A 21,694-nucleotide genomic window follows, 5' to 3' on the forward strand; every position below is an offset into this window, starting at 1 on the left:
TAGGGAGCTGCATTTTAATAAAGTGAAATCTGCACTTAATGAGATTATGAGCAAGTAATAATCCCTCTTAATAGGTCACTCACTGCTGCCAATTGTGAATCTTGCCTCAGTCTCTGGCAATGTCGATTTGGCCTTGTTGGATTTTTCACATGATTCTGCTGCATTTCTTACCATAGTCCACATTATTCACGTCCCTATCAGATTCTGCCCATGGAATACAATGTTAAATTTACTCTTACCTGAGCGAAAGACGTGCCACTTTCTTTTCTATGTTCACTTGTTTCGGAAGTGGAGACCTTGAACGAATTGGCCGTTGTGGCAACATCCGAGGGAAAACGGTATAAGGAACCACAGGAGGCAGGCAAAGCTGAGACAGAACGCTAGCTATTCGCCAACCCAGAAAATGAACTGCTACTGAGTTCCTGAGAGATGGTGATGTTTTAGAGCTTCCACTGATGAAAGGATTTATTGGGCCATTTAACTCTGCCTAGGAAATTTAAAGAAAGATCAACAATACTAATCAAGTGCAGCTTTTTAAAGAAAATTAATTCACAGGATGAGGACACCACTAGCTAGGCCAGCATTGCCATCCCTAATTGCCCAGAGGGCAGTTAAGAGTTGATCACATTGGAGTCACATATAGCTAAACCATTTAAGGATGGCAGTTTCCTTCCCTAAATGACTTTGGTGAATTTGACGAACTTTTCCAACAATCAGCAATGGATTCATGGTCATCATTAGATTCTTAATTCCAGATTTTTATTCAAATTCCCCATCTGCCGTGGCAGGATTCAAACCCAGGTACCCAGAACATTACTTGGATCTCTGGATTAATACTCCAGTGATAATACCACTAGGCCATCACCTTCCCTAGCCTGGATAAGTTATATTCATTCATCAGTTAAATGTGAGTAACACTGGGAAATAAGTTTGAAATGAAGATATATTGTCAATCATTATTTACTTCCCCAGTTTTTTACAGCTTCGCCATTAAGAATATAGCAGATGTGGTGAACCTCTTTGGAAATCCAGTACTAACACAAATCAGAGACTAGAAAACAGAGCAGGTTTTGTGGTCTATTATTGTAGTCCTGTTCTACTCATCCTTTAGAGGACAACTCAATGGAAACACTCAGAGGAAGAAGGTTATAGCTTCAATTCAGATGTTAAATTGAAGACGTGCTTGTCCTGTCAGGTAACCATGAAGTTCTCATGGCAAACTGTGAAAGGCAAAACAATTTTCCCATTGCATTGAGTGATAGTTATCCTTCAATCAACCTCAGCAAAACAGATTATCTAGGAATTTAACTCCTTGTTATTTGTTTGCAAGATTTCTGTGTAAACCATAGCAATAAATATGTTTGAATATGACTTCATTGGCTGTGAAATGCTTAGTAACATCTGAGGTTGTAAAAGGTGTGATATAAATGTATGTTTTAGACCACCAACAGTGAAAGAATGGCAACATTGTTCCGCCTCAGAATGGTGTGTTATCTGGAAGGGAAGTTGCAGGTGGTCTGCCGTCCATAAGGTAGAAGTCAGGACCGCGATGGAATACTGCCCACTTACCTGGATGAATGCAGTGCCAACTACACTCAAAAGTCTTGACATCATCCAAGTTAAAGCAACCCACTTGATTGGCATCATTTTCACAAACATCCACTCTCTCTGTCACTGACCATCAAAAGCAGTAGTTCCTTAGACAGCACTTTCTAAACTCACAGCCATTTCTAACTAGAAGGACAAAGGCAGCAGTTACATGGTAGAACTATCACCTGCAATTCCCCCTCCAAGCCACACACTATCCTGACTTGGAAATATATTGCAGTTTCTTCAGTGTTGCTGGGTCAAAATCCTGGAATTCCCTGCCGAAGAGCATTGTAATATACTTACAACATGGACTGCAGCAATTCAAGAAGGCAGCTCACCACTGCCGCCTTAAGGGCAACTAAGGACGGGCAACAAATATAATGCTCACATACGGGTGATTAAAAAATAGTTCTGATGGCAGATGGTGAACTTTGAATTCAATAAAATGTGGAATTAAATGCTAGCTGTTGAAAGTTGTAAAAACCCTCTGCTTCACTAATGCCCTTTAGGGAAGGAAGTCTACCATAGTTACCTGATCTGGTCTAATATAACTCCAAATCCATAGCAGTGTGGATGACTCCTAACAGCCTTCTGAGCAATTAGATTTGGGTAATAACTGCTGGTCTAGCCAACAATGCACATATTCCATGAATGAGTAAAAATTGGAATGGTTTGATTGTCTCTTGTTTGAGATGGTCATTGTCTGACACTTGTGTGGTGCGAATGTTACTTGCCACTTATCAGTCCAAATCTGAATGTTGTCCAGGAGTTGCTGCAAATTCCTTCAGTATTTGAGGATTTATGATGGTACTTAATACTACACAATCATTAGTTAATAACTGCTTCTGACTTTATGATGTAACACATGTTTTTGATAAAGCAACTGAGAATGATTAAGCCTAGGACACCAGCCTGAGGAATTCCTGCAGCAATGTCCTAGGACTGAAATGATTGATCTCTCACGACCACAACTATCTTCCTTTGTGCCAGATATGACTCCAATCAGTGGGGAGACTTGCGTCGAATCCCAATGACATCAGCTTTTCTAGGCTTCTTGATGCCATATTCTCACCTCACCACTCTAGGTCAGCTCTATTGTCCATGTTTAGATTAACATTATAATGAGCTCTTGCGCCAAATGGCTCTGGCATAGCCCAAACTGTGCATCAATGAACAGGTTATTGATATTTGATTGCTGCTTGATGGGACTGTCAACAACAACTTCCATCACTTTACTGATGCTTGAGAGTAGATTAATGGGGCTTAGAATTCTCCGGCCTTTTTTTTGTGGAGAGAACATACCTGAGCAATTTCCCACATTGTCAGGTAGATGTCAGTGTTGTAGCTGTACTGGAACAGCTTGGCTAGGGGCATGACTAGTTATGAAGCACAAGTCCTCAATAATAATAAGGACTGTGGTGATCACTTCTGCCAATACTATCCTGGGGGAAAAAAAATCTGTGACTGGTAGATCACTGAGGACAAGACCAAAAAGATTTTTCCCTCTAGTTGGTATCCTTATCACATGCTGCAGACCTCTTCTAGCAAGCTATCACTACTGAGCCACTCTTAGAGATTGACATTAACCCAGAGTTCATCCTGTGGCCTAGCTACCCTCAGTATATCCTCTGTGGCATTCAATATGGAAGAGAATTGATTCATTAATTGAGGGAGGTAATTGTCAGATGTCTTTACCATGTCTGACCTGATACCATGAAGTTTCATGGAGTCCAGATTCAATGAGAACTCTGTGCCACTGTTTCTGACGTCCTACTGGTGGGATAGGATAAACCCAGGGATGATATCGGTGATGTCTGGGACATTGTCTATAAAGGACAATTCTGTGACCATGGGTGTATCAGATTGTTGCTGTTTCAAGTTTACTTCAAGTTACCAAATGATAGGGAGGACAATGCAGGTTTGAAAAGGCTGGGTAGCATGTTGCCATTTCTATTGGCATGTCAGGTGGTCTATCAAGAGTTATTTCTTTTAAACTTTGTAGCTGAATGGTTTGCCAAGCCATTTCAGAGGGCACTTAGAAGTCAAAAGTACTGCCATAAGGTTGGAGTCACATGTAGAACAGAACAGTAAAGGATGGCAGATCTGTTTGTGTAAAGCTGAGCTGGTAGGTTTATATGATAATTTACAATAGTTTCATGGTGACCAATACTGGGACTAGATTTTAATTGCACATTTATTAAATTTAAACTCCACTAGCTGCTGCAGTGGATTATGTCACTGCTTGAATGACATTCTCACTCTGCCACTGCCTTATAGGAAATGTAGTTGAGGTACAGATTGGCCAGGACCTAACTGACCTTAACAGACTTGAATAGCCTGGTTTCAATTCTTCTGAAGGCAAACATAGTTGAATGAGCTGACATATGATACTCATTTCTCTAAATGGACGATCAGCCATATTGCTCAGCACTGAAACCACATTGTGAGTTTTAGGTTTTATTTAAAAAATGTTAAGGTCTCAGTTAGCCCACCAGTTGAATTCTGCACAAGCCCTCAGTGTCCATATTTGATGCTACATTATCCTGTGGAATGTGGTAAGGATAATACAAGCTTGGTGTATTCTAGCATTTCAGTGATTATTAGACAGCGCTATTTTTATATATTGTTAAATTAGAGTAAGCAGGTTTGGTTCCAACTGAAACTATGGAAACTGTGTTTCAATTTCCCATACCCACATACACTCAAATTACCTCAGCTACTTTAATAGCTCCCAAGACTTGAGTATCCTGCTCCAAGCTTTGGTGTTTTTGGAGAGCATCCCATGCAGCATTCCTCAACCCCTTTTGGTTCTTGTCACCATAAAGAATGTGGCAGAATTTTGCCAAACTGTATGCTGCTCCATAACGAATCCACCAATTACTATCCTGATCTATGAAATAAATAAAAAAGGGAACATTGTGATAAAACTGAATTGGGTATTTGAAAATGTTTTTAGCTGTTTAAGTCCTTAAGTAGATTAATAACTAATCATGCATATTATTTGTTATAGGTTAGACTATGACATACATAGTACCTACATAACACTAGCGATTTTACTTTAAAGGTAGCTAACAGTGAAGTGATTTGAGACCCTCCAAAATCCAATAAAATAAACAAAAAGTTCTCTTTAGCAATATAAGTTGGAAAATGTATTGGTTGTTATACTTATATGTCACTATAGGGAATTTAGAAGAGATTCAGGTTATATTGCAAGAAACCATAATTTCAAACTTGTAATCATGTTTCTAACAGAGACCACAAATGTCACAGTGCCTCAAATATTGCAATTTTGTTTTTGTTGTATTATTCACATAGATTTCAATATAGGTCACTATACCATTGAACCGGTATGACATCACTCTGAATCATTCCCTCATTTTGCTTTCTACTTGGAATTTGGCACAAAGAAAAATTTCTTCTTATTGACACATGACTGTCACAAGAGGGTTTGATGCTACACATGCTCTGTGTGATCTCACTCAGTAGATTGTTTGATTACAGGAGAGGGAATCATGGTGAATTCAATCCTGTGTATAAGCATTTTAGGAAGAGTCACTGAGTAGAGATCAACATTGGAAACAAGAAGATAAATTTTCCTTTTCTCCTTGCCAATGAGTAATAAAAGCCAACTTTAGCATAACTACAGCTGCACTGGATGAGATCAGCTAATTTGGCAGTGAGCAGAGATCAAATGCGGAAAATCTGTCCTTGATTGTGCTCTATATTCATCAACTCATTTTTCCAATTTAACAATTAGGCAAGCTATGGAATACTAAGAAGCTTACATTTCTATGGTTGATAAGCACCATTTATTATCACTGAGTACTTATGAAATCATAAAATAGGAACTAATTTATCAGGGAGGTTAACTCAAAATGTAATTATGTTTCATAATTTTCAATAATTTGCAAATTTAATATACCTAAGTGATTAAAAGATATATTCTAAAAAGCATATCACACTTCCTACAGCAACAAAATCAATGGAGTATTTTGCACACACAAAGGAATGGACAATTATTGCTGTGTCACACCCATTTTAGAAATGAAAAAAAAAACTGATTTTGAATGAAAGAAAAACAATTTCGCAAAACAAATGGCAATGGACCAATAATGGCCCTTTAAAGTAAAATTTGTCTTGAGGACGAAGAAGCAAAAACTTATCTGGACTCCAATCCTACTACCACAACCCACTACACACTCATCAGTATTATTCAAAAGCATCATCAATGATTACAGGTTAGTTGCTTACTTTTGTTTTAGGCTATGGTTAAATTCTGGATATTTTGGTGTTTCCCATGGTATTTTCAAACTTGAAAAGTATACAGCGGATGATGTGTCAGTTGTTGAAATACGTTTTACTAATCACAAGACTTGCATAAACCTGCTGCTTCTGGGGTGTGACTAGACCTTCCCCTTGGAATAAGATATGACTGGGAGAATGAGCAGAAGCAATATCCAAATGATGCCAGATCAGTGGGTGGGTGGGGGGGTGGTGTTATTCAGCAGAGACATCATCAAAAATCAAAGAAGGAATTTCTGTATCCAAGAATGGTGAGAACATGGAATTCTCTACCACAGGAAGCTGTTAAAATGGATAGTATAAGTATCTTTAAGGGGAAGGTCGACAGAACATGAGGGGGGAAGGAAAAAAGAATGCTTGTGCTGATAGATTCAGAAGAGGCCAAGAGGGTGGATATTCAAGTAGAACATGAAAACCAACAGATGCAGGAATAAAAAGACCAACATTTTCTGGTGAATCTCAGCAGGTATGGCAGCATCTGTGGGGAAAAAAAGCAGAGTTAACATTTCTAGTCTGGTGAGTTTTGATGAAAAATCACTGAACTCAAAACATTAACTCTGCATTCTTCCCACATACACTGCTAGACCTATTGAGTTTTGCAGCAATTTCTGTTTTTATTTCAGATCTCCACCAGCCACAGTTCTTTGTTTTACCAACATTGGTTGGGCTGAATGGCCTGTTTCTGTGTGATATAAGAATAAAAGAACCAGGAGCAGAAGTAAGAAGTTCAGCCACTCAAGCCTGCTCTGCCATTCAATACAATCATGGCTGATATCACCACAACCTCAATTCTACTTTCTTGCCTACTCTCAATAACCCTTCAACCCATTACTAAATAAAAATCTGAATATCTCCTCTTAAATTTATTCAGTGAACCAATATTCTCTCTGAGGTAGTGAATTCCACAGATTTATGACTCTTTGAGAGAAATAATTTCTCCTCATCCCTGTTTTAAATCTGCCATCTCTTATCCTAAAACTATGTCCTCTCATTCTAGATTGCTCTATATGAGTAAACGTCTTCTCTATATCTACTTTGTCAATCACCTTTAGCATCTTATATATCTTAATTAGATTTCCTCTCATTCTTCTATACACTATAGAGTATAGGCCTAATCTACTCAATCTCTTCTTACAAGACAAACCCCTCATCTCTGGAACAATAATTGCTGGCAAAGTTTTGAAGGTCTGGCAACATCTGCAGAGAAAAATCAGAGTTAAGGTTTTGGGTCGAGTGACTCTTCCTCAGAAATGATGGTGGCTAGGAAAATGTTGTTTATATGCAGAAGATACGATGAGGGGAAGGGGGTAACGAGTAAATGATAGGTGGGGGTAGAGCCCAAAGAGAGAGAAGAACATCTTTTAATATTTCTTCACGATCTTTCAATTTTTATAAGAGAGAATAGTTGGACAAAGGAGTGGATAATGATCTGGTTACGAGAGTGAATAGCTATTTATGGGGACTGTTATTGGCTAATAATGTATTGCATGTAATAGCAGTCTATGTGATAACAAGTGTCCTCGTCTCTGGAATCAATCTAGTGAACTTTCTGTAAACTGCCTCCAATACAACTATATCCCTTCTCAAATAAGAGAACCAAAACTGTTCACAAAATTCTAGGCACAGTCTCACAGATACCTAGTGCATTTGCAGCAACACTTCCCTACTTCTATACTCTGTCTCTTTAGCCAAAATTACATTTGCCTTCCTTATTTTCTGCTGTACTTGCATATGAGTTTTCTGTGATTCATGCAGGAGAACACCCAGATTCTCTGCACAGAAGCACTCTGATGTTTCTCTCCACTTAGGTAGTAAGTTGCCTTTCTGTTCATCCTTTCTATTCTATAATCCCATACTTATGTATGTTGAAATTTTGGCGACTTCATCAAACCTATGCATATGCATTTGTAAATTTCTTACTTCTTCATTACAACTGTTTTAGTGTCATCTGAAAAATTTGGCTATAGTATCTTCTATCTTTACATTCAGGTCATGAATATAGATTATAAATAGTTGGGGAGAAAGTGAGGATTCCTGAAGAAGGGCTTATGCCCGAAATGTCGATTCTCCTGTTCCTTGGATGCTGCCTGACCTGCTGCGCTTTTCCAGCAACACATTTTCAGCTATAAATAGTTGGGGATCAAGGACTGAACACTGTGGCACTCTACTCGTTACAGCTTGCCACCCAGAAAAAGACTCATTTATTCCAAGTCTCTGCATTCTGTTGGTTAGCCAATCCTTCTTCCAAGCTAATATATTCCCCAGTTCCCTTGTGATCTTACCTTGTGCATTATCCTTTTGTGTGTCACTTTATCAAATGCATCTGGAAGTGCAAAACTACTACAACAATAGGATCCCCATTATCCACTTTGCTTGTCACATAGAACGATAAAGTCATATAGATATATAGCATCAGGTAACAGACCTCCAGTCCAAAATGCAACCCTGCATAATCACCCTCTGCCTCCTACCATTTCACCAATTTTATATCCAAAAGGCTACTTCTCCCTGTATTCCATGTGATCCAATCTTGTTAACCAGTCTACCATTCAGAACCTTGCTGAACATCTTACGGAAGGCCTTATCTTCAAAGAACTCTGAAATATTTGTCAAATATGATTTACCCTTTATAAAACTATGCTGACTGTGATCGATTGTGTTTTAACTTTCCAAATGTCCTGTTATTACTCCTTTAATAATGGATTCTAACAATTTCCCAACGATACACATTAATCTAACTGGTCTATAGATTCCTAATTTCTACCTCCATCCATTTTTTTTTAATTAAGGGTATTATCTTAGCATTTTTCCAATCCTCTGTAAACATTCCCACATCCAGGGAATTTTGAAATTTTATACCCAATGGATCAACTATCGCTTCTGCCATTTCCTTTAAGACCCTAAGATGTAGTCATGAGGACTTAGGGATTTGATTGCCTTCAATCCTAATAGTTTGCTCAGTACTTTCTCTCTTTCTATAATCTTTGCATTCCCTATTACTGTTGGGATGGTATTAGTGTCCTCCACCATGAAAACTAAGGGAAAATATTGACTTAGTGTCTCTGTGATTTCTATGTTCCTCACTATTAACTTTCCAGTTTCATTTTCCAATGGACCAACATTCACGTCAGTTAATCCCTTCCTGTATTTATACATATAGAAGCTTTTGATAACTTTTTTATATATTTTGCACTAATTTTCTATCATAATTTACCTTGTATCTCCCAAATAATTCTATATAAAGAGGCAGTTCAGAGCAGGGCTATTTGCTAGAAGACAGAGGAGGATGGGAGGATATAGAAAAGAGGATAAAGAGGATAAGATGCAAGAAGAAGAAGAGAAAGGGGAGCAGAAATTAATCAGCAATTCAAGACTTGGCATCAATAAGGTGCTTTGGACCATCAGCAACAGAATTATATTCAACAACTATCTGTAACGTCATGGTTTGGCATATTCCTCACTTTACTATTACTGTCAAGCCTGCTTCAATGAGGAGTGCAGGAGGGCATGGCAGGAGCAGCACCAGGGATATACATAAATATAAGGTGTTAACCTTGTGAAGTGATAAAGCCAAACTACCTGCATAGCATGCAGCAAAATTAGTGAGCAATAGTTTGAGCTGAGTAATCCAAAACCAATGGAGCAGATCTGCCATATAAAGTCATGAATGGTGGCATACAATTAAACAACTCAGAGGAGGATGAGGAGGCTCCACAAATATCTTCATCCTTAATGATGGGAGAAGCCAGCACATGTGCAAAAGGCAAAACTGACGCTTTTGAAACAAGCTGAATTTGCATCGTCCAGAAGTGCAAAGTGGAACATCTATCTTTGCTGTCATCCTGAGATGTTCATGCTCAGTATGTCCAGAGTTAGAGAACAGATTTATATAGCTATGACACCTTGAAAACCTATTTGTGCATTGGTATTAACGTGCATGATCGCAACTGCCTGATACATGCCAGCACCATTGCACTGCATCATTCAGATTTTGATGTGAGTTGCTTGTGTTACTATAGAAGCAGAAATATTGACCATCAAAAGCTTCCTTAAAGTTAGTTCCACAAAACTGTTTTTTGAATTGGAAATCAGTTTTATGCTGGAAAGTATGGGCTCCAAACACTGTGTAAAGCCCTGAACTGAATTTGTGCTGCATTTCTCCATGGTTTTTGACATGAGGATAGGCTTTCTGATGCCCAGTGTAGCTCTCATCGAGTATTCTGCAGCTGAATTTATATATTATCTCCACACTGGTGAGTTTGTTCCTACACTGCCCTTGTCCCCATGTCTGAATACAGTATATTTGTGCCCAATGTTTCAGCATGCACAGATACTAACCCTATATCATTCTTTAAGGTATATGCATTGTCAGTATCGGAGTTGTTGGCAATAAGCGCGAAATCAAGTAATATTGTGTGTTCATTATCATTGTCTTCTTGATCTTCTTCAGATACCAGGGTTGTTAGAGACCTTGAATATTTGAAAGGCAAAAAGAAGTGGAGAGGTATGTTGAGAAAAGAAAGTGCAAGATATAAGAACTGAAAAGTTTGAAGATGAGACTTCCTTGAGGAGGAAACAAGCAGGATTGATAAAGGAGACGTACTAGATGTAATATATTTGGATTTTCAGAAGGTGTTGGATAAGTTACCACATATTAGGCTACTTGATAATATAGAATTGGCTAACTAATAGAATACAGAGATTTGGAATAAAAGGGGCCTTTTCAGGATGGCAATCTATAACTAGTGGAGAGCCACAGGGGTCAGTGTTGGGGCCATAATTATTTGCAATATTTATTTAATGATGAGGAAAGTGAATGCATTATAGTCAAGCTTGTGAATGACACAAAAATAAGTGGGAAGGTATGAGGTGATGATGACAGATTAAACAAGTGAGCAAAAATTAAACAGGGTGACACGGTGGCTCAGTGGTTAGCACTGCTGCCTCACAGTGCCAGGGACCCAACCTCGGGCGACTGTGTGGAGTTTGTACATTCTCCCCGTGTCTGCGTGGGTTTCTTCCGGGTGCTCTGGTTTCCTCCCACAATCCAAAGATGTGCAGGTTAGGTGAATTAGCCATGATAAATTGCCCATAGTGTTCAGGATGTGCAGGTTAGCTGCATTAGTTAGGGATAAATATGGAGGAATAGGGTAATGGGTCTGGGTGAGTTATTATTCGGAGGGTTAGTGTGGACTTGTAGGACTGAAGAGCCTGTTTCCACACTGTAGGGATTCTAATTCTAAAAAACTTGGCAAATGAAATATAACATGGGAAAATGTGAGGTTGTGCACTTTGGCAGAAAGAATAAAGGAGCTGAAGACTATTTAAATGGAGAAATAATACAGAAAACTATAGAACAGAGGATTTGAGAGTCCTCATCCATGAATCACAAAAAGTTAACATCCAATTCAGATGGTAATATAGAATGCAAAGGAATGTTAACCTTTATTTCAACGGGAATTGAATATAAAAGTGGGGGGTTTTCACTAAAATTATACAAATAGTCAGACCACAGCTGGAATACTGTGAACAGTTTTGGTCCCCTTATCTAAGGAAAAATATAATAACATAGGCAGCAATCCACAAAAGGTTCATGAGACTGATACCACATATGGAGGGACTATTTTAAGAGGAGAAGCTGAGTGGGTTGGGCCTGTAGTCAGGCCCTGATGAAGGGCTTTTGCCTAAAACATCAATTTTCCTGCTCCTCGGATGCTGCCTGACCTGCTGTGCTTTTCCAGCACCACTCTAATCTTGACTGTAATCTCCAGCATCTGCAATACCCACCTCTGCCTGGGCCTGTAGTCACTGGAGTTTAGAAGAATCAGGGGAGACTTTACTGAAGCATTGAAAGATTCTTAGGAGACTTGACAGGTTAGATTTGGAAAGTTTATTACTTTTGTGAGACAGTTTAAGACCAGAAGCCATAATCCAATGATAAGGGTCACACATTTAAGACTGAGATGAGGAGGAATTTCTTCTCTCAGAGGAGAGTGAATCTGTGGAATTCTTGACTACAGAGGACTGTTGAAGCTGTGTCATTAAGTGTGTTTGAGACTATATAGATAGATTTTAATCAGTAAGGGAATCAAGGATTACGGGGAGGAAAGCAGAAAGTAGAGTTGAGGGTTATCAGATGAGCCATGATCTCATTTAATGGCTGAGCAGGCTCAAAGGACTCTTATGGCCTTGTGAGGTGGAAATAGGATGCAAATAGGTTTTGGTTTGAGGATACCTGTCAAGGATATGCAGTGATATTGGGACACACTAAAAGAAGTAGCATTCATTAAAAATAAGCAACTAGTGACAGTAGTCCGCATGCTAAAATATAATATTGTAAATGATGAAGCTACCCTGTAGTGTGTCACCAGTGAGAAAGGTACAATACCAATGCAACAAGGACAACTAGTTGCAATTGTGTCAAAGGCCTGAAAACAAATGAGAGTATACTATGCGCAGACCGAGAAAGAGTGTCTGGGTTCAGAAGAAAGGTTACTCGACCTGAAACATTAACTCTGCTTTCTCTCCACAGATGCTGCCAGACCTGCTGTGCTTTTTCCAGAAATGTCTGCTTTGTTGCTAACTTCCTGCATCCACAGTTCTTTAGGTTTTTTTTTTGTCTGGCCAATGTCTTTGCTTATGAAATTTTCATCAATACCTGCTTAGCAGATACAAAGTCATAGTTAAACATGTCAATTTTTGTATCATCTGTGAATTTACTGATCAACCCTCCTACATTCAAGTCTAGATAATTTATATAAACCTTAAACTGGAAGAGCCCCAACACTGACACCTATGGGATTTCACTGGACATAGACTTCAGTTGGAAAAACATGCCTCAATCGTCACCTTCTGCTCCTGCCACTCAGCCAATTGTGGATCTAATTTGCCAAATTTCCTTGGATTCCATGAACTCTTACCATTGTTATTTATACCAAATAAAATATTAGGTTATCTTGCCCAATAACTGCAAACTCAATCAATAAAACTAAAGGAGCAAATGTAGGCCACTTGCCCACTGGGTCAGCTCCATCATTCAATGAGACGACTGATCTGACAATCATTAACACTACTTTATTGTCTTTCTCCCCATACCCCTTAATTCCTGTACTGATTAAAATTCTGCCTATCTGAGCTATTAATATACTGCGGCCTTCTGTGATAAAGATTCACTGCCCTCTTAAAGAAGGAATTCCTTCTCATTTCTCTATTAAATGGTTGGCCTCCTGCTCGGAGATAACACCATCTATACCGTCCCACAAGTAGAAACCACCTCTCAGCAGCTACCCTGTCAAGTCCTGTAACAATCTTGTATGCTTCAATAAGGTAGCTTCTCATTCTTCTAAACTCCAATGAGTACAGGCCCAACCTAATGAACCTCTCCTCATCAGTAAATCTTTCTATTGCTGAGATCAACCTTGTGAACTTTCTCTTGACTACTTCAAATGCAGTATATGTTTCTGTAGATAAAGTGGAAACAAAACTTCACAGTATGCAAGCCGTTGTCTAACTAGTGCTTTATATAGTTTTAGCAAGAAATCCATGTTTTTTCATTCCCTTTGAAAAAAAGACCAACATCCTATTTGCCTTTCCTATTACTTGCTGAAATTAGATGCTAGTTATTTTTTTGAGATGCATAGATGTGGACTCCTAAATCCCTCTGTGCTGCAGATTTATTCCATTTAATAATATTCATCTCCTCTATTATGCCTGCGAAAGTGTATAACATTTTCTCACATTATATTCCATTTGCCAAGTTTTTGCCACTCGTTTAACCTAGACTTGAATGCATAAGATGGATAAATCCCCAGGACCTGATCAGGTGTACTGTAGGACTCTATAGAAGGCTAGGGAAGTAATTGCTGGGCTCCTTGCTGAGGTACTTGTATAGTCACAGGTGAGGTGCTGAAAGACTGGAGGTTGGCTAACATGGTGCCACTATTTAAGAAAGGTGGTAAAGAAAAGCCAGGGACTGGTGAGTCTGCCTTGCTGAGGTACTTGTATAGTCACAGGTGAGGTGCTGAAAGACTGGGGGTTGGCTAACATGGTGCTAAGAAAGGTGGTAAAGAAAAGCCAGGGACTGGTGAGTCTGACATTGATGGTGGGCAAGTCATTGGAAGAGATCCTGAGGGACCGATTATGCATGTATTTGGATAGGCATGGACTGATTAGGGATAGTCAACATGGCTTTGTGTGCCGGAAATCATGTCTCACTAACTTGATTGAGTTTTTTGAAGAAGTAATGAAGTGGATTGATGAGGCAGAGTGGTGGACATGATCTATGTGGACTTCAGTAAGGAGTTCGACAAGGTTCCTCATGGTAGACTGGTTAGCAAGGTTAGATCACATAGAATACAGGGATAACTAACCATTTGGATACGGAACTGGCTCAAAGGTAGAAGACAAAGGGTGGTGATGGAGGGTGCCTTTCAGACTGTAGGTCTATGACTACAAGGATCAGCGCTGGGTCCACTGCTTTTCATCGTTTATATAAATGATTTGGATGCGAACATAAGAGGTATAGTTAGTAAGTTTCCAGATGACATAAAAATTGGAGGTGTAGTGGACAGCCAGGAAGGTTACCTCAGAGTAAAATGGGATCTTGATCAGATGGGCCAATGGGCCAAGGTGGCAGATGGAGTTTAATTTAGATAAACATGAGGCGCTGCATTTTGGGAAAGCAAATCTTAGCAGACGTATACATTGAATGGTAAGGTCCTAGGGAGTGTTGCTGAGCAAAGTGACCTTGGACTGTGGCTGAACAAAGAGATGTTGAGGTGCAGGTTCATAGTTCCTTGCAAGTTGAGTCGCAGGTCAATAGGATAGTGAAGAAGGCATTTGGTATGCTTCCCTTTATTGGTCAGTGCATAGAATTTGAATTGGGAGGTTGTGTTGTGACTATACAGGACTTTGATTAGGCCACTTTTGGAATGGTGAGGTCCTTCTCCTGATGAAGGGCTTTTGCCGAAAACATTGATTCTCCTGATCCTCGGATCCTGCCTGACCTGCTGTGCTTTTCCAGCACCACTCTGATCTAAACTCTGGTTTCCAGCATCTGCAATCCTCACTTTTGCCCACTTTTGGAATACTGTGTGCAATTCTGGTTTCCCTCCTATCGGAAGGTTGTTGTGAAACTTGAAAGGATTTAGAAAAGATTTACAAGGATGTTGCTAGGGTTGGAGGGTTTGAGTTATAGGACGAGGCTGAATAGGCTGGGGCTGTTTACCCTGGAGTCTCAGAGGCTGAGGGGTGACCTTATAGAGGTTTATAAAATCATGAGGGGCATGGATAGGGTAAATAGACGAAGTATTTTCCCCGGGGTGGGGGAGTCCAGAACTGAACGCATAGGTTTAGGGTGAGACAGGAAAGATTTAACAGGGACCCTCAGAGACAACTTTTTCACCGCAAAGGGTGGCGGGTGTATGGAATGAGCTGCCCGAAGAAGTGGTGGAGGCTGGTAGAATTACAACATTAAAAGGCATCTGGATGGTTATATGAATAGGAAGGATTTGGAGGGATATGGGCCAAGTGCTCGCAAATGGGACTAGATTAGTTTAGGATATCTGGTCGGCACGGACAAGTTGGACCGAGGGGTCTGTTTTCATGCTGTACCTCTCTATGACAAAACTACATTAATGTAATATTAAAGAGTTAGACTGCAAAGCTGAACATTCTGGAAATGGGTGGAGGTGACATTCTGTCTCACTGATAGCATGCAGGAATGTGGACGACCATCCATTGTAATTCACACTTCATTTAGACAGTCATTTGCTATTATTCTCCATGCTATTGTCAAGTTAAACAATCATTCAATCTCTTCCATCCAGAAATGTTTTCTGGCCATCCCCTGAAACTAGGTATATCGTACCTGCATTGTCTTGGGGAATCACTGAGTCAGGAAATCATCTGCATAACGATTCCCCAGGATTAGGGCATTTACATCTGCATTATCTCCGAGGGTGATCTCATCCTACCATTGTACCTGGGGTAACATGTGACTGTGAGGCTGGGAGTTGTCTTGAGTGGCATGTGACTATGGGGGAGTGGCCAGAGTATCTGTGAGCATGACCAATTGATCTGTATAAAGGGGATGTGTTTTCTTTGTTCAGGGCCTCACTTTAACCCAACCTCGCATGCCTGCGAGGGGGGCCAAAGGGGTCACCTAGCTTGTACAAGCTTTAATAAACTTTAACTGTTTGCCGAAGTTGGTGTGTGCAGATTGCATCTCATGTGCGAAACCTCGGGAAAAGAACCTAACACTACAATCCTGCAACATACAGTCATGAATGAAGGTAGACAATTATACAACTCACTAGAGGAGGATGCTCCACAAATATCCCCATCCTCAATGATAAGGGAATCAACATTTTGAGAAAATACAATATTCAGCCAGAATGGCTTTGTGAATCTTACTCCAAAGGTCCCCAGCATCACAGGCGCCAGATTTCAGCCAATTTAATACACTCCACATTACATCAAGAAATATTTGAAGGCACTGGAAACTGCAAAAGCTATGGATCCTGACAATATTCTGGAAATAGTACTGAAGATTTGTGCTCCAGTTGACTTGCCTCTAGCCAAGCTGTTCCAGTATAGCAACAAAACTCGCATCTACCTGACAATGTGGAACATTGCCCAAATCCAAACAGCCAAATACTACCATATCAGTCCACTTTTGATCATCAGTATATGATGGAAGATGTCATAACAGTGCTATCAAGTAGCACTTATGAGCAATTACCTGCTCACACATGCTCAGTTTGGGTTCAGTCAGAGCCATTCAGCTCTTGATGCCATTACAATCTTGGGTCAAACATAGACAAAACAGCTGAACTCCAGAGGGAAGGTGAGAGCCACAGTCCTTGACATCAAGACCACATTTGACTAATTGTACCAGCAAGGAAACCTGGCAAAAATGGAGTCCATGGGAATCAGGAGAAAGGAGTCATATTTTGCACAAAGGTAGATGACCTTCACTTCATCATTATGTTAGAAGTGGGCATGTTCGCTGATGATTACATAATGTTCAACACAATTCACAAATCCTAATGTACTGAGACAGCCCATGCTCATATTCAGCAAGACCTGGGCAACATCAAGGGTTGAGCTGATAAATTGTAAATACCACTGATGTCACCCAAGTACTGAGAAATGAGCATTTCCATTGCCCCTTGGCATTCAACTGCATCAGATCAGATCCCAACCTCACCTTCAACTCCGCTCCAACCCCAACCTCACCATCAACTCCGCTCCAACCCCAACCTCACCATCAACTTCGCTCCAACCCCAACCTCACCATCAAACTCCGCTCCAACCCCAACCTCACCATCAACTCCGCCCCAACCCCAACCTCACCATCAAACTGGCAGACAAGGGAGGCGCGATGGTAGTTTGGCGCACCGATAAGCTCTGATCTCCAGCATCTGCAGTCCTCACTTTCTCCTATTCAACTGCATCACCATTGTTGTATCTTCCATTATCAACATCCTGGACATTATTATGAAAAAGAAACTGAACTGGATGAGATATATAATTACTCTGGTACAAGTGCATCTTAGAGACTAGGAATACTGTAGCAAGTAGTTTACTTCCTGACTCCCCAAAGTCTGTTAACCATCTACAAAGCAGTCGGGACCATGATGGAACACTCCCCAACTGCCTGGATAAGTACACCTTCAACAGCACTTTTTAAAAAGTTTGACATCATCGAGGACAAAACAGCCCAATTAATTGCACCACATCCACAAACATCAACTCTCTTCACCACTGATACTCCATACCAGCAGGGTGTACCAGCCACAAGATGCACTGCAGAAATTCAGGAAAGCTCCTTCTAAATCCATGACAACTGCTGCCTAGAAGGACAAGGCCAGGAAATACACAGGAGCAACATCTTCTGCAAGTTTCCTTCCAAGTCATTCACCATCCTGACTTAGAAATGTATCAATATTCCTTCAAGGTTAAAATCCTGGAACTCCATTTCTAAAGGCACTGTGGGTGTACCTACACCAAAAGGACCATAGTGGTTCAAGGCAATCATTCACCACCAACTTTCCAAGGGCAAGCAATTAGGGACAGGCAATAAATGCTGACCTAACTAGTAACAGCTCTGTCCCACATATGAGTGAAAAAAAAATTGTTGTTTGTGCTATCTACATTTGTCACACAATCCCTTGCAAAGACTTCCGTGTAGTTTCAGAACTCAAAATACAAAATTTCTCTCTCAAAAGTCTAAAAGAAATCTGTGGGCAACTGTAAACACAATGAATTATAGGCATAATTCACTTACAACTGACCACAAAATTTGCATAGTTTAAGCTTGCACATTAAATTTGATTCTATAATAAAATTCTATCAAAAAGCAAGAAAACATGACAACTGTAAGCTATATCATACATATAGAAACTGAATACAGAGGTAAAGTTTTTAATCAGTAGGTAGGTATAGTAATGTAATATGAGGAGAAAGTGAGGTCTGCAGATGCTGGAGATCAGAGATGGAAATGTGTTGCTGGAAAAGCGCAGCAGGTCAGGCAGCATCTAGGGAACAGGAGAATCGACGTTTCGGGCATAGGCCCTTCTTCAGGAATGTAATATAATCACTAGTTGTAACACTATTGTTAATTAGTCTGGTGCTTTATTATCAAATCTGTATCTTAATAATGTAATTAGCATTTTATCCTGGCACTCACCATCTCCTGGTGCTGTTGCTGGCTGGACCTGAAGAAGTTGGAGCAATCCGGGTGCATTCGTCCTATTGGGTGACTTTGATGAATTTCCATATCCGTTTAGAGCAGCCTTTTGAATTTCTGAGGTACTTCCATACAGACAAATGTCTCCAAGTATACAGCAATAGAGATGAATTAGCTGCAAAGAATAATCATCACAATCTTCTGTGCTCACATTTTCTGAGAATTAAATTGACTGGTTACACATTGGTTTCATGTTTTTAAGTTTGCAATGGTAACAGCATGGATTTTTGCAATTCTATTGCTTTAACAATAACACAATGCTGCCAAAAAATACCACCTCTTCCTTACACATTACATCGTCCAAAGCTATATAGAAAAGACACTGGGTGCAGAGTACAATTAGTGCGTTAGAACCTATTTGTTCTAAAATACATGCTTCAGCCGGAAGTAATGCATTCCATTCTGCAAAACTCTCTGCCTCACATAGGCCCTCAACAATTTAAAATAAGTTACTCCAGGAAAGCAGTTTTTAAAGAAAAGCTATTATACGACAACAACATATACATTGCCTTTGACATTGTAAAACATTACAAAGTCCTTCACAGGAGTAGTTCTCAAACAAAATTTGACATAACATAACATAAAGAAATATTAGGATGGCTGATTAAAATCAGTGATGTGCAAGGGATTACAGCAATATGCAAAATTCACACAGATTTGTATGGCAGGAGGAAGTTAGTAGCATATGTACAGCCAAGGTTATGGAGGATTTAAATTTTAAAATTGCATGGGTTCAACCATGATATAATTTAGATCAGCAAATATTGAGGTGACGCAGAAACAGGAGTTTGTGATTTAGGATGGGGAACAAAATTTTAATGAACATGTAATTTTGATGGCAAACCAGCAAGGATAACTGTAGAATGGTCAACGCTATTTGCAATGAAGACAATACAAAGTCAATGATAAGAGCTTTAGGAACAGATATGCTGCAGCAGGGATGGCATAAAGCAATGCTATATAGATTGAACTGGACAGTCTTGGTGATGTAGTGATATATGATTGGACCCTTATCACAAAGTCAAATTCAACACTAAGACTAAACATCGTGGTTAAGCTTTAGACAGGAAGAGGAATGAAGTTGATGCTAGTGAACGAGATTTGAGGTGGTGACTGAAGACAACGGTATTAAACTTCCCAATATTGAATTGAAGGCAATTCGCACATGATGTCACAGAAGCAGTGTAACAAAGTAGAGACATTAAAGGTGTTAAAGGGATCATGGTGAGATAGAACTGCATGTCATCAGTTCACATGTGGAATGTGGTATTACGTTTTTATATGATGTTGCTAAAGTGGACAACATGCATATGAGACATAGGTAGGGCCAAGATCTTCAAAAGTCTTTAATGATAACAATACAGGGGCCGGAAGAGAAGCCATTTTAGGTGATTTTCTAGTCATAACTAGCCAGGTAAAAATAAAATAGAATGAGTGCAGGACCACCCAGCAGAAGACAAGCGCTGGAGGAGTATGTGTGGTTAACTATTTTAAAGGTTGCAGACAAGTCAAGAAGAATTAAGAGGGACAGCTTACCACAACCACAGCTACATAGGATGTCATCTGTGACTCTGATAAATGCTATTTCAGTACTTTGGCAAAAGGTAGATTGGATGCATTCAAACATGGAGCTACATGAAAAATGGGCACAGATTTGAAAGGCGAATACTCATTCAAGGACTTTGGAGGGCAAAGGGAGGTTAGAAATGGATTGATGGATGGCAAGGAAGAAGAATTATGGATTTTTTTGAAAAGTGAGTGATGCCAGGAGGTTTCAAAAGTAGTAGGGTCTGCATCCAAGTACAGTGAACCATAACATATAGGACAAGATTTAGATCAGTCGGCCATTGAGTCAATCATTGAGGCACCATTCTCCTGCCTTCTCCCTGCAATCTTTGATCCCCTTATCAATCAATAATCTTCTGTCTTAAATACTCAATGACTTAGCCTCCACAGCCTCTCTGAGGCTGTGCCCTCTGATCTTAGTCTCTCCTACTAGTGGAAACATGTTCTCCACGTCCACTATAACCAGGTCTCTCAGAATTCTGTTAATTTCAATCAGATTCCCTCCTCATCCTTCTAACTCCATCTAATACAGACCCAGAAACCACAACTGCTTCTCATATGACAAGCCTTTCAAGTGCAGGATCATTTGTAAACCTCCTTTGGAATACTTCAATACCAACACATCCTTCCCATAGATATAGGGCCCAAAACTGCTCACAATATTCCAAACACAGTCTGACCACAGCATTATACAGCCTCAGCAGTACATCCCTGCTCTTATATTCTAGGCCTCTCAAAAAGAATTCTAACATTGTATTCACCTTCCTAACTCCAGTTGAGCCTGCATGTTAATCTTAACAAATCCTGAAGTGAGACTCCTAAGTCCCTTTGTGCTTCACATTTCCAAAGACTTTCATTATTTAGAAACATCTAAATCTACATCTCTATTCTTCCTCCCAAAGTGCATAATCTTATACTTTTCCACATTGCATTCCAACCACTTGTTCATTGCCCAATCTCCTAGCCTTTCCAGGTCCTTCTGCAGCCTTCCCAACACTTCAACACTACCTGTCTATCCACTTATCTTTAGTGATCTCCAACTTAGCAACATTGTCCTCAGTTCCTTTGTCTAGATCGTTAATGAATAACATTAATAGTTCTTATCCCAAAACTGATCTCTGTGGAACTCCACCGGCTATCTTCCTGAAACAAGACCCTTTTATCCATAATCCCTAGCTTCTGTGAGTCAGCCAATCCTCTATCCATGCCAGTACCTTGCTCCTAACACCATGATCTCTTATCTTAATTAGCAGCCACCTATGCGGCACCTTGTCAAAGGCTTCTAAAAATTGAAATACATCTGGTTCTCCTTTGTCTAATATACCTATTACCTTCTCAAAGAAGTCTAGCAGAATTGTAATCAAAGACATCCCTTTGATGAAGTCGTGCTGACTATTTTAACATGCACTTCCAAGTACTCCGCAATTTCATGCTTAATTATGGACTCTAAAATCTTACAAATGACCAAGGTCAGACTAACCGGCC

At 39.8% G+C, this 21,694-nt stretch overlaps 1 protein-coding gene across 5 annotated transcripts in view; it reads right to left on the reverse strand.

Moving 5' to 3' along the window:
- Window positions 1-21,694, reverse strand: part of tmem232 (transmembrane protein 232) — a 139,549-nt gene that overhangs the window by 27,106 nt on the left and 90,749 nt on the right. For all 5 annotated transcript variants that reach the window (XM_043710462.1, XM_043710482.1, XM_043710446.1 and 2 more), the window contains 3 exons: window positions 18,584-18,758; window positions 4,302-4,480; window positions 240-487 (listed from right to left, as the gene is read on the reverse strand). In XM_043710462.1, the coding sequence (XP_043566397.1) occupies window positions 240-487; window positions 4,302-4,480; window positions 18,584-18,758 (602 nt within the window). The remainder of the gene's footprint in view (window positions 1-239; window positions 488-4,301; window positions 4,481-18,583; window positions 18,759-21,694) is intronic.

The sequence above is a fragment of the Chiloscyllium plagiosum genome, chromosome 2 (genome assembly GCF_004010195.1).
Source record: "Chiloscyllium plagiosum isolate BGI_BamShark_2017 chromosome 2, ASM401019v2, whole genome shotgun sequence".
In the NCBI taxonomy this organism is placed as follows: domain Eukaryota; kingdom Metazoa; phylum Chordata; class Chondrichthyes; order Orectolobiformes; family Hemiscylliidae; genus Chiloscyllium; species Chiloscyllium plagiosum.